At 35.0% G+C, this 14,523-nt stretch overlaps 2 protein-coding genes across 2 annotated transcripts; both read right to left on the bottom strand.

The window, feature by feature from the left end:
* Nucleotides 1–4,319: 4,319 nt before the first annotated feature.
* On the bottom strand, nucleotides 4,320–8,079 carry LOC134804002 (uncharacterized histidine-rich protein DDB_G0274557-like). Its single transcript, XM_063776857.1, has 3 exons — nucleotides 7,744–8,079; nucleotides 7,132–7,184; nucleotides 4,320–4,635 (listed from the first exon to the last, which is right to left on the bottom strand). The coding sequence occupies exons 1-3, from the start codon at nucleotides 7,759–7,761 to the stop codon at nucleotides 4,320–4,322; spliced, it is 387 nt and encodes a 128-aa protein (XP_063632927.1). The 5' UTR covers nucleotides 7,762–8,079.
* Nucleotides 8,080–10,718: 2,639 nt separating this feature from the next.
* On the bottom strand, nucleotides 10,719–13,979 carry LOC134804003 (uncharacterized). Its single transcript, XM_063776858.1, has 3 exons — nucleotides 12,912–13,979; nucleotides 12,288–12,794; nucleotides 10,719–10,826 (listed from the first exon to the last, which is right to left on the bottom strand). The coding sequence occupies exons 1-3, from the start codon at nucleotides 13,935–13,937 to the stop codon at nucleotides 10,719–10,721; spliced, it is 1,641 nt and encodes a 546-aa protein (XP_063632928.1). The 5' UTR covers nucleotides 13,938–13,979.
* Nucleotides 13,980–14,523: the final 544 nt, after the last annotated feature.

Raw genomic sequence — 14,523 nt, forward strand, 5'->3', positions numbered from 1 at the left:
TAAAAGACATGTCAAGATCGCTTACCTTCTTTGAAGTTCTTTCTAATGCTAAAAAAACGAATTATAACGGTGTAGCCATTAACAGGCGTTCCCCTCTGTCGAAACTCTATGACCAATTCATTCATTTATTCATTCTTTTAAAATTATAGCTTCAGCCCAGTGGGGCTATTTCGCCAGTATCAAGGTCGTAGTAGCAAGGTAATACGATTGAAATTGTACGGTTAGTACAAGACAGTGTACGGTGATTTTATTCGCTCTTGTAAAGCGATAGCAGACTTTACAAGAAGCACGTGGACAACCGGCCGCTGACTCCAAAATGGTAGTTAAACGCGCTTCAAAATTAACTCTCCATTCACTGCACACTACCACATTAGTTTACTGTATAATAGGCTATCGATATTACACTTTAAACAATATTAATGAGCAAAAAACAAAGGAATTAATCACGACGCGTGACTATCAAGATGGCGCTCGAACCGGAAGTTCCTCTATGACCGATCGTCATACACATTGTATGGATCAGACCATGACCGTTTATCTGACATGGCTATTTTTACGTTACATATGACGTTCGCCTCTCCTGCAAAAATCGGCGTCTGTTTTGTACAGAAGATTAGAGACAAGGCGTCTCCATTTGGTTATGTCATCCAAGGTCCCACACTCTGATTTAATTAATTTAAGTTGTTTCGGCTCGTAATTCTAGGGACGAGACAAGTGTGAATAATAAATAATATATATTACTTTTTGGCTCCTACTTTAAAAAAAACCGGACAAGTGCGAGTCGGACTCGCCCACCGAGGGTTCCGTACTTTTTAGTATTTGTTGTTATATCGGCAACAGAAATACATCATCTGTGAAAATTTCAACTGTCTAGCTATCACGGTTCGTGAGATACAGCCTGGTGACAGACGGACGGACGGACGGACGGACGGACGGACAGCGGAGTCTTAGTAATAGGGTCCCGTTTTACCCTTTGGGTACGGAACCCTAATGATAGAATCAATCAGATTGTTGACAAACGTAGGTTCGATTGAGGCTCAATTTGATAAGGTTACAAAAGACTGATGCATTGCCACAGTTTATTAAAATACTACATTATTTAACTCTTTACAAACATTTTAAAGTGCATCCCTGTATCATTATAAGATTTATAAGTTTCTAATAATTTCATTAAAACCTAATATATATTCATAAAGTTTGAAACTATTGTTTTGATGAAAGCAAACTAATTTGTTCAAAGTAGGACATGTCGTGAATGCCGCACTCCAAACAAAAGTATTTTCTACGTAATACTCGTTATAAAGATACATACATAAAAAGAAGAGTGTAACATCACATTTTATCGTCGTTATATCTTGGTCACAGTTACTTATTTTATTTTTATAATGTGATGTCATGAGTGAAAGAACACGCAGCACGAGTTAACGCCATTTGTGGTTTCAACTAACATCACATAGACATTGGGTACTATCAGAACACCCGGTTACGTTATCGCCTCAGTATTATACCTACTCGTACTTATTTCAGTTTCATTGTTGTCTTATGATATCACGGTTGTTTTTTATTGTTATGAAGTTTGTTATTTCCTTTTATTGGTTTATTATTTCTTATTCCCTTAACCTAATTAGGTACCTTATTATTCTTATTAATTAGTCTTATTTCCTTATTAATTTAGGTACCTTAAGAGTAAAACTTGGAACTTGCATAATTCAGTTTATATGTAATCTTCTAATTAAGTAGTTATGTATTCAATGCCTTAAGCCTGCCTTAATTTAGTTAGGTATATGCGCTCACATTTACAATACTTATGTACCAGAATTTTTGTTTGGGTACTTTAAAAGTGCTGTTTTTAGGAAACTATTTCAGAATAGATAAAAATACTTCGGGAGGCATACATTATAGAGTTGTTTTAGTTAAAAGTCCTTAGTTTCCTATTACTTTTATTAAAATACATAGTTAAATTTCAAATAGAAAAGTTCCGCTGCGGGAATGTACCACGCGAAGGGCCAACTAATAATATTTAACTAATTTAAAATTCGTAAAAAAGTACCTAAATAACGCACAAAGTTTCCTTTCTCTATTCTGTGTGTAGGTATAGGTATTCATTAGCAGGTGTATGTGCGCTTTATGGAATATATTATATACCTTTCTATTTTCTTTAAAATAATATATTATTAAGATAACTTAACCAAAAACAAAAAAATACGTATAGAACACGTATAAATACGTATACGTATAGAAATACGTATAATACAAGTATATTTAATTATACATACCAATAAGTAATGAAATAGTTTTATTTCTAGGGAATTACATAATTAAATACATATTAATTATTTTGGGAACAAAAAGCCAATAATCAGTCAACAATGAGTCACATTATACAATATATTTAAAATTGAGTGAGGCAGACGTGGATACCTTTACTATACATATAATAGGTTTTGGGGACAGGTAGAAATGAGTAATCCGTCGTGTAATATTCACAGATAACTTTAATGAATATAATAGGAAATTAAACAAAACTAAACATTTGCTGGTGCAGCCCAGGTTGATACTAAAATAAATATATAAGTAAGTAGCTTAAGCTGTACGTCTACCATCAGTTTTGACATTGACATATACGCTCACGTCTACGTAACTTACTTTCTATGCATCTCGCTCGTACTCGCATATGCGAGCAATAGTGCAAGCGAGATGTACAGAAAGTAAATTACGTAGACGTAAGCGTTATGTCAATGTTAAAACTGATGGTAGAGGCTCTGCACGCATGATGCTTACTCGTATATACCTAGGTACAAAAAAAGTAAATACCAGACATCGAATAGCTTTTCCTCCCACTCTTCCTCACTGCGATTTGGAAAACAAAAAAACCTCTAAGTTTTTAACTTGACAAGTTCCCAACTGCAATTTTTTGTACCTAACTTGTACCTAAACGCAACATGCATTATATTTTTAATTAGGTAGTGTAATGTGTTAACATTAAAAAACATAACAAGGTAATCAAATTCGCAATCTTTAATTTATTTTATTAATTTGATTTCGCATTGCACATGTCAATTACGTACTCATATTTATACATGACCAACTTCTTTAAAGCCTGTCTAAAGGGGCCCACTGATTAACAGTCCGCCGGACGGTATCGGCCTGTCAGTTGTTCGGAACTGTCAAAATTTTGTTCTAACTGCCAGGCCGATACCGTCCGGCTGACTGTTAATCAGTGGGCCCCTTAAGTATCCATTCAAGTGAATTATATTAGAATCAACTTATTTTTATTACAAAAAATCGCATTATTGTGTACTTAAATAAAAATCAAACACTTAGGTACTCACTTTTAGTATTTAACTATAGATATAATACATATATGTTATTATTATTGGATAATTTAAAGAGATGTAGAATTAGATTTAAACACGAGTAAATACAGAATGAAGTCTTCAGGTAAGTCTTTGGCAAAAAGAAGTTAAAGTAAATTGTATCTTATTTTAAAATAACTAACTAATTAACATTTGCAAACCGTAAGAGATTTTGTACACACAATCATATAATCTACTTAAATGTATTTTACTATATAAACGACGTATAAATATACATTTGATTAAATATAAATATTTACTTTCATCATGTTAGTGACTAAATTAAAATGATAAATTTATAATTTTAGAAACATCATTAAAATTTCGTCCCAATTTTTTAATTTAAAGCTCGAATAAAAATAAGTTAAGTATGGCTGTCTCCGAGTCTTCTGTTCCTTTTTTACCGTGTTTTAAATTCCTGAAAATACAAAAAATTACCTGGTTAGATATTTATTAGTTTAAGTGTCTTAGTTTTATTGAAAATTAACAATCCCTACAATTAAATCCGATGTAGGTATGCGCCATTTGGAAAATATCCAATAAATAAATCGACAAAAAATCTATATTTGTTATCGAACCTTGCTCACCAAATTTCACGATTAAGAAATGCAATCAGATATTAATCGCTAAAATATTGCGACTGAAATGGATGGCCTGTTTAATAATAAAATAAATTATATTAAATAGGTAATAAAAATGTATTTACTGACTGACATGTCGTAAATAGTTTGGTGTTAAGTAATAGTGATCAGCCGTATTCGAACAATGAGATACGTCAAATACTAGATATTTAAACGATATGGATCGGATCTATCAGTGTCAAACAAGTGTCAAAAGTGAGGTTACTACAAACAAAAACGTCACTATTGACACTTGTTTGACACTGACATATCCAATCTATATCGTTTCCATATCTATTATTTGACGTATCTTAAAGTTCGAATATGGCTGACTGGCATTTACCTAGTTCTTTCTTCTGTAAAGCGGGATGATGTGTCGGTTGGGAAGGAGAGGCAGATCGTGTTCGTCGGGCGCGTCCAGCGGCACGTCGGGCAGGAACTCAGGGATGCCGATGCCCGGCACGGGCTGGCTGTGCTGGCCCTCGTCGTGCAGGTGCATGTGGTGGAAGTGCTCGTGCTCCTCCGTGGGCGCGTGCGCGAGAAGGGGATCTATGTGGTCGTGGTGCGTGTGGTGGTGGTGTATCGTCTTGTACACCGTGTGCGTGTGCTTAATCTTCTTCACTTTATAGGGCACGTGGATGACTACTTTCTTCTTGCGCCTGCGAACAGATATGAGTTTGGTCGACACATTAATAGGAAAATGTTTTGATTTTTGACGAATGTAGTAGGTACGGAAACTTTAGCCACGAGTCCGACTTTATTTAGGTACGTCTAGAAACTGTTCTAGACGTACCTAAATATTAAGATTTGGTTACTTAGTCAATGCCTCTTGTACCGACTGCGGTACAAGTATTTTTTTTTAAATATATGGGTCGATAAAAAACAATAACATGGAACCATAAGCTAAAATGAGACATAATTAAAGTGACAAATGGACATTAAATATTCGTTAAATTGTCACGGTTAAGTACATAATACAAGATCTGTGATGTTATGAGACTATATTTAACTCATGTTGCGAGTGTACCTACCTACTATTCAATGATAAATCTATTTTTTTAAGAATTAGGTACAGTACATTTTATTTACTCTATTAAATCATATTATTTGTACTGTAAGATTTTGTGTAAAAATAGTGGGAGCGAGAGTCAAATGGTACGTAATTGAGTCACCAAGTGGCACCTGTCTACAAGTTTTCCCTTTAACATTGTTCTGAACATTTTTTATAAGAGACACGGTCTGTGTACGCCGCACCAAGACTAAGCTTCATAAACAATAGTGATAGAACATTCACACAATACATGCTTTTTTTGGCACTCTTACTAAATGCAATCACAACAGTGAAACCTAAAAAGTCATGTTACTATTAATGCCGTAGAAATTTTCTTTCCGTTTTTGTGAAGAAGAAAAACAAGTGTGGACGTTACGTATGTTACAGAAACTTCTCGAACTTATGTAATAGACGTCTTCACGCGAGAAATAGTAAATATTTACTATAGCCACGCGACTTTTAAAGTTTACATTTATTTTCAAATGTTCGCCTATGAAAATAAGGTGGAATGTCGTTCGTAGAGCCGACTATGGTTGCGTCACACTTCAGCGGGTAATATGCTCGTGCGATCCGCGCACATGCCATTTACAGTAGTTTCCGGCTACCGAGGGCGTACTATGTAATTCCACAAATGGTTTACCATTTTAGGATTACTGATACGCAAAGAAAACGTGTTACTCAATTGTATCAACTAGTGAAAGTATTAAAAGAGACGACCAAGACGCCTATTTCTGTAACTAATACATATATATGATTTGATGTATCTTAATACTTATGGGGTCCTAATCAAGCTGTTATTAAGTTAACATATAAAAATAATTCAGCTAAATATTCTTTAAAAGAATAATAAAAGGCCTAAAGCCTACAATGCAAACGTAATACGTGAAAACTGAAAATACAATATTTTGTTAGCAAACACTTTTATATTATTTCTGCATATTTGTATTAGGATATAATTGTAATTAGTCTGACATATTATTGGCTTGATTTCAGAAGAAGAATATTATTTGTAGCTTAACTACTTTTTAACAAAATTTACCTTTTCAATACCTCCCAATTATTGGGCATAATTATAATGAAAAATACAAAACAGTTTTCTTTATATGTAGTTTACAGAAAACCTATATTAAGGTCAAGCGTGAATTGACTTTAAATATTAACGTTGTGAGAAATTGTTTCATGTATCTGATTCGCACAGGACTTTACCATTTTTAAATTTCAAAATGTTGCGTCACTGGTGTATGTAGCTGCAGAGATACACCATACATACATAATATATACAATTTTCAATGCAAAGAGAGTCATTCGGCTCTGCAGCTCACTGTACATTTTCATCGCGCATAGCAAATAAATGGCGGCTAAATAAAAACTTATAACCACCAGGGCGGGCAATTATCTAGTACCTACCGACTGCGCCACTTCTAGGTGTCGAAAAGGTACCTTTATCCCTATGTGGATAACGTTACAGCAGGTGTACAGTCACCATCAGATATATTGGAATGGCCAAGGTGTTCACAAATATCTGAACAAAGCCTCTATTATCGAGACGTTAAAGTGCGTGTTTTAATATTTTTGAGTACTTTCGCCGATCCGATATATATGATTAGCGACTGTACCTACTATAGTCACGCTTACTGCGGTATAATGACAAGACATGCGTCTCTCTCTCACTATCGAACGGTGTCAGAAAGTTAATGTAGTTTAAAGCTGTAGTTAATGTAGCTCTTAGCGCCACTTGCACCGTCCCACTAACCCGGGGTTAAGCGGTTAAACCGTTAAACCAGTGTCAAATTGTTCTGGTAACCATGGTAACTCCAGTTTTAACCGGTAAACCCCGGGTTAGTGGAATGGTGCAAGTGGTCCTTACATGTATGTAGGTATGTTCAGTGAAGTGCCGTTGGAAAGTTTCCATAGATATGAAACATTTTCAGAAACATGTCACTTCTTTTTAGCGTAATTGCGTAACAAAATTTGACATATCCACAGTAAAAAGTTTCTTTAGTGAAATTTAAGATAACTTTTCCAACATTTTGGAAAATTTCCACAACAAAAATTTGTGAGTACCTATTGTATACGTATGGTATACGTAATGAGTTCGACTAACCCTTCAGTTGAACTGAGAAGCACTGCCATTAGGACGACTAAGCTGAACAAAAACTGAAACAGAAAATTAATATCACACAGTTAGGTACTTTATTATATTACATTGATGGAATGTATTTAATATAATATATAGGTATATAACAGATGAGCAAAGGCTTGGCAAATGTGTGTTCTTATTTGTTTTTCGCTGGTATAAAAATAAAAGGTAAATCTAAAATTCAATTATTTACAGATATGGTAGTAGATATATTTTAATAACTATTAATTAAAGAAAGACAAATGTTTGCTTGACATAAATATCTAGGAATATTTATATTACAGTCCTCAGGTTGTGAAAAAAGCAACTATGCTAATCTTTAATACATCTCATTGTAGTCTATCATCGAGCGTACTCATTAATCACTGGTTTTATCCCACGTGTGGTACATGTTAGCAGTAGTATTTACATTGACATTATACTTAATAGCGCTACAAATCGATTCAACGAGATTATCTCTCAATATCACGAACATGATGACTGATGACGATTTGCGCGCGTGTAACGTGAATTAAGTCAGAACATGCAAATGCAGTTAGGCAATATGTATAATAGGATCATGGAAAAACCACTTACCACTGTTCGACAATCCATTACGGTGGGTCTATTGTGAACTAACAATAAAGTGGAAAGCACAAGTTAACATATGTAACTCAGAGCAAAAAGCGCCGAGAGTATCGTGCGAATCACTGATCAATAAGCGCTGGCGATGCAATTCCGGAAAATCACTTTCCCACACTTGCGCGAAAATGATGTGCACCTCGCTATGTGCCGATATACAATGAAAGCCGACGCTTCTTTCAATACTTATATATGCCTTGCATGAATGCAACCCACGGAGGCACTGATCTCCTATTCTGGAGCACTTGCATTTTTCGTCCCGTTTCAAATGCGATGTTTCCACAGCGCTATCTCTTTTCATCGATCCGCCAACAGTGGGATCAGACTTTTCTAGATTGTTATGGAATTCATTAACTATTTCCGATAGCTATTAATAACAAATTTTTGTATACGAATAACAGTATTAGGTATTTAGGAAAAAATATATCAGCAGTAGTAGTATAGTAAACCCGAATCAAACTATAGAATGATTACCGCATTAAAAAGGTATTTTCTCTTCAGAACTAAGTAACAGTCCGCATATTCTCGATAAATATTTTAATCATAAGTAGTAGAGTCATAATTGTGGATCCAAATGTAATGAAATGACAAAGCCACAGAGAACGTTGCTGATGTTATCTTAGTTTACTGTATCCAAATATTCCAAATGTCCGAATTTAAATCCGGCGTACATAGCATCTCTGTTCAGCTTGGGTAAAAATGCTAAAAAAGGTAAAAATGTCTGACTGTCCAGCTCTTCTCTCTCAGACAATTCTGACTCAGATATCTGATTTTATTTCAAAATGGCGGAGTGGGTTCGGCCGGGGTGGGTACCACTACTCTCACCTTGTTCAGTCAGCATTAAAAGCAATGGATCAAAATACACAACAAAAGTAGGTAGGCATGGCTTAACAAAAAGACAACAAACAAGTCACTCCTTATGTAGACTGAAGCAAATAATTTGCACGAAGACTGTACCGACTTATCTTTATTTGGAAAAGTATTAGAGGGTGGAAATTTCTTTGTGTGTATTGTTTCATCTGCTACCGTTGCTGACTGTTCATATCTGTGTAGCTGCTCATGGTACTGGTCACTTACATATACATGAACATCATACATTTCTAAAGTGACTTCTTAGGTTCTTTTGTATTAGATAAATTTATGTGTAAGTAATTATGATATCCAGCATTTCGTTACACGCATTAGTTTGAAATATAATTATTTTCAGCTAACCAGTTTGTTATAATTTATTAATTACGATACAAGTGCGAAAAATAGGAAATTAATATTATAGCACCTGGGTGTCGTAATGTAGCACCAGATGTACTGTAATAGTACATTATTGTCGAGGCTCGGAAGTAGCTACTTGCAGGCTGAGGATTAGTTTTAAACGGACGACCTTGGGAGTCCGTTTAATTGAATCCGAAGCCAGCAAGTAGCCTTCCAGCCGAGTCATATATAGTGCTTTTCTCAAAAATGGTGCAAGAAATATAAATATCATAGAAATATTTTACAAAAGCAACTTTCTTACGTATATATTTTCACAGAAAAAAGTAGAAACAATTGAAAAAATTAGCTTTTTTGCCTTTTTATTTTTCTGCCGAAAATACGCCAACCTATTTGAGACAGCTAAATAGTCGCGGTACTAATCATCTGTTTGGCTGTTTAATGGGCCTGTGCCTTCATTTGATATGGCCATTTCAACTTTTAAAAAGTTTGGAACTCGACAAATAATGGAATTTGTATGCAACATTGCAGTCCCAAAATCGAGACTGCAATGTTTTTAACTTTTTAATTTTTGACTGACCATAAACTACGCGCTTCGCAACCTATTTTTAAACGGCAAAGTCGACTTTGCCGTCCATTTTTGAGAAAAATATATTCAGCATGTAGCTGATTAAACAAGCAATTCGCAGGTCAACTTTTTACCAAGCGGACAAATTACATAAAATGGTTGACTGTTATTGCTGTATTGTAAAAATTAGTGAACAAGGTTTCAAACCAAATGTTTTAATTCCTTGATTTTGCAGTCAATCTTAAAGAACGCAGCCCAAAAGTTTCCTTTTCTACCACAAAACATTTCGTTTCGGCCGGAATATTAATCAACACTATGCGCATTGAGCACTTGCAATATTGAATTGTAATGTTGACAACTGTGTAAAATTATTATGGGGCGGTTCGCTTTAGTAATCCGTCACAGCGATATTGCACGGCGTAGATGATCGATAAAGGCATTGCCATTAAATTGCGACGATTCGACTCAAATAAAGTAGGGCTCGATTGCAAATCTGCGAGCCCATTATAATGGTTATTACACAAATTTCACGATGAATTTGTCAAAGTGCTTGACCTGTTTCTACTGCTCTTTTAATTGCTCTTATTTAGGTCTAGTTTTAAATGTAAGCGCAGGTAAAATTATTAATATCGTAAAACTATTGTGTAAATTGTAATTACGTCAGGCTATAGTGTTAATTGTAATTTCGTCATGCTATGATTAAAACTATGTTAAATAATGAGCTTACTTAATTCCTTAATATATTTTAACATTTTATGATAAAAGTTCGTGAACGATAATTGATTTATCTTTCCATGAAAACCACCGAAGTGGAATGTTACATAAAATAAGTTTTTGGCAAAAATTTCATTTTTGAACAAACTTTTATCGCTGACTGTACTTTTCTGACGACAGACAACTAATACTCATCGAGACAATTCTAAAAACCCCTAAAACAATTAGGTTGCGTTGTTTCATCACAGAGTTCCTATGGCCACCTCCTGTCTCCCTCATCAGATCAGTTCGACAGTACCATATTATTGTATTGTCATCAGAACTACATACAGCTGCCAATTTTCCTGACGCTACGATCCTTGGAAGATGGTTAAATTAGTTACCTTAGATTCCATTACAAGTTAATTACATACAGGGCGACCTAATAAAAGCTTGTTAAAAATTAGGCTCTTCGCAGCGTCAATGTCTCACTTCCATATAGGAAAGAGTCGGTCATATCTAAGGTCACACTTGATTGTGCAGGGAAAGCGACGTCAACCTCCGATTCACTCTAAAAATGAATGCAAAAAAATATTAGTTTAGTACCTAATGAACACATTTTTGCTGGAATGGTTTTCGAAAATATAAAATGTTGTGAAATTGACAGGTACAGGTAATGTGGGGCAAATAAGGGGAGGTATTTAAGAATATACTTGCATATATTTATTTATATTTTCATTTTAGTAAGAAAACAGTCGTAATCGAAACCTCAAAGTCAATATTTTTGTATCTAGATGAAATCATGAACCAAATCACATTTCCTTCTAACAAGTTATCGGAATCAGGACTTATTATATATTTTCACCGCGCGACATTTATCTTACAAATGATACGGTAAGCATAGACAGTAACGTCATCATTAAACGAGAGTGAAACTTCTGTAATAAATAGCACTTAATCATTACCATGTTACGAGGTAAACGTGCTGCACTGACATTGTACATTTATATCAATTAGTCAACGAGAAAGTTCACATCTAGCTCTCTTGTCTATTTAAAGTAAAAAAAGTTCACGTTTTTGTCTTAGCGAGTCGTAGCGAGATCTTTAAGGCGGCAACTTACTTGACTTTTGCGCAAATGTAAATTATATTAGGCCTTGTACCTAATGCACACCAAATACACAGACCCATGTCATTATAAAAATATAGATCACACAGGTAATAACATAAATAATGTAATAACCTAATAAATGACGACCGGTCTGGTCTAGTGGGTAGTGACCCTGCCTGTGAAGCCGATGGTCCTGGGTTCGAATCCCAGTAATGCCATTTATTTATATGATGACACAGATATTTGTTCCTGAGTCATGGCTGTTTTCTATGTATTTAAGTATGTATATATTATATACATCGTTGTCTGAGTACCCACACCACAAGCCTTCTTGAGCTTACTGTGGGACTTAGTCAATCTGTGTAAGAATGTCCTATAATATTTATTATTTTTTATTTAAATAACAATGGTCATATTAACTATTTACTAAACGTTGTTAAATCGTTACATTTCATCATGTCTGGTCATGGCTATAAATTATAACAATAAACAACGCAACGCAACTGTTAATTAGAAAATAAGTAAGCTCGCGTGATTTCTTTTCAGTACAATTTGGTAATATCTTTCGTAATTCTTCAATGTTCTAGAGACTGAAATATATTAAAGTCATAAGACCATACAACATTTGTAGGTATTATGAGAATGAGCCATAGGTAATATTTAAACACAAGGCACAAAACTACAAAAACACTGTATATACCCACGACTGACTGTCCTTTTGGTTCAGAACGTTCTAACTGCTCAGATACAGTATTATTAAGACATTATAATTACTAGAGTTTTTTAAGGAATTCAGTTTATGAAGTCAGTTGGTCATTTAGGAACGCGTGCTAACGCGCTAATCTATATCTAGGTACATACCTACGTATCAATCCTATATTTCTGATATTTTTATTTTGGAGCAGGTAGTTGGTACTTAATACTATACCTGGCGAAACTGAAAAAGCTTTCCAAAGTCCGTATCTCAATTCCCAATATTCAAAGAATAGTGTTGCATTGGTCCACGGGTTTGCATTTCTTACATTGTACTCTTGCAGCAGCGGCGGATTCAGCTGCGGAGCTTCCTTCGCACGTCGGGTCATTATTTGGTTCACATAGCGACACAAAAATGGGGCTTTATGCACCCAGCATATAAGGGACATGACAGAAATGACAATGGCATGCATCCAGTGTTTACATCTAAGCGGAATGTTCTGTTCTTGGAGTGCAAAATTTTGCACGACCATCATCATGAACGCGGCTGACGCTGCGGTCATGCCACATGGCACTTCCAAAATCATACAACATACTACAGTGAATACAGCCTTCACATTCGTGCTATTATTACAGTGCTCTGTTACAGCTAGTATGAAATACTCGTGAAGTTGTTCTTTATGTTTCCTTATAAACTCTCTATCGCTCTCATCGTATTCTCCAATTTTTAACTGCGTCTGAAATAATTTTGCGAAAATAGTAAACTGCTGTAGGACTGCACTAAATAATAAACTACCCAATTCAGTTTCACAAATTTCAATCTTTACAAAAAATATAAAGCTTTTAAAACTTACCTCAGTTATTTCATAATACAATTTAGGTTCCACCAAATATTGGGCGTTTAATTGTCTGTCTAGAAAATGCTGAACTAAACGGCAGCCAACTAGACAGTGCGATGGATTCGTCGACCCAACAAATGAATCTAAGACACGAACCACCAAATCTTCTGGCAGATATTCATTTAACAAGCCTACTTTATAAAGTTCTGCTGCATATTGAACTAACGCGGAGAGTTCCAGTATCTCGTCGTAGTCCTTGTTGAGCGACGAGAACCAATCTAACATAGTGGATATGATTTCAATGCGTTGTTGATTAGCAACTCTCTCAAAAATCCGACGCAAGCAAACCTCAATGCCTCTCTTCAAATAAATATTTACAACTAGTTTGTTGTTGCTATCAACTATATCATTTGTATAGTAGTCCAAGAGTCGCTTTATAAAATATATTAATTTTGGCGTCTCCAACATTAAATGTTCACTCTTTAACAGCTCGTACAGTACTCTAATGCGATGTCTCGCATCTTCAATGTCGTGACACAACGCGCACTGTACGTCTGTAAGTATCATATTGAATACTAGTATTGTTTGGCGAGTAAAGTAAAGAACTATTTCAAAAATTTGGGCAACGACATTTTTGAAAGGCCATAAAGCGACATCAGTGAAAAACGCGAGCATGATTGTTGTTGTCGCTTCACTGCGTTCAGGTAGTAGCTTATCCATTGTTTTTTGAAAGACAGTTTCCGCCTTAAGAAATTGTCTCTTACTATACCACCGGGAAAAATGCTTACAAGTAGAGCTACTTAGTTTAAATCTCATGCTAAAGTAATATATGAGTGTTAAAGCACACAGTATAATCTCTTTCGTATTGGCTTTCTGTAGGTCTTGTCGGTTTACTCTGTCTACAATGGCATTTAGTTCTTTTACACACTGTGTTTTGTTGTTATGGAAGGTCGGGTTTAAATCTATCGGACTATACAAGTTCTTGAGGTGAATGATTTTGTTTTCGAGCTCTTCTTCAGTAAAACTTTGAGTGACTCTCATACTTTAAATACGTTTACTCCTTTTACACCGTCCAAAATGGTTTATTTATTTACTGTTGTTATACGGAGAAGCTATAAGTATACTAAGAACTAATAAATTTGTGTAATGACACTAATGAATGACACATGGCAACCTAGAGGCAAAGAGTATAATAATCAATATATATAATATATTAAAAGAAAGTGTACAATGTGCGTGCCGCTAAAACTCAAAAATGAGTCCCGATACGATCAAGGAAGCTATATAGGGTGGTAGCCCTCTATCTCCCGTCCATGAAGAAGTTTCCGTTGTTACCTGAAGGGTGCGCTTTTGAAGATATAAGGGCTGAAAGTTTCCCCTTTGAAACCCAGAAGCAGTTGTTTTTGTTTTTGAATTTTGAACCTTAACTTAATAAAATAAAGTTCAGAATAGATCGTGAAATATATACCTACAAAAATTTGTTCCTGGTGAGGTGTCTCGGGTCTCGGAGGCTAGATATTTCTAGAAAAGTCCAGAACATTCGAGAGTAGGTATTCGAGAACATTCCACAGCATATCAGAACATTCTGGAATGTTGGCGAATATTCAAGAACATTCTAGATCATTGT

This window comes from Cydia splendana, chromosome Z (genome assembly GCF_910591565.1).
Source record: "Cydia splendana chromosome Z, ilCydSple1.2, whole genome shotgun sequence".
NCBI classification, from domain to species: Eukaryota; Metazoa; Arthropoda; class Insecta; order Lepidoptera; family Tortricidae; genus Cydia; species Cydia splendana.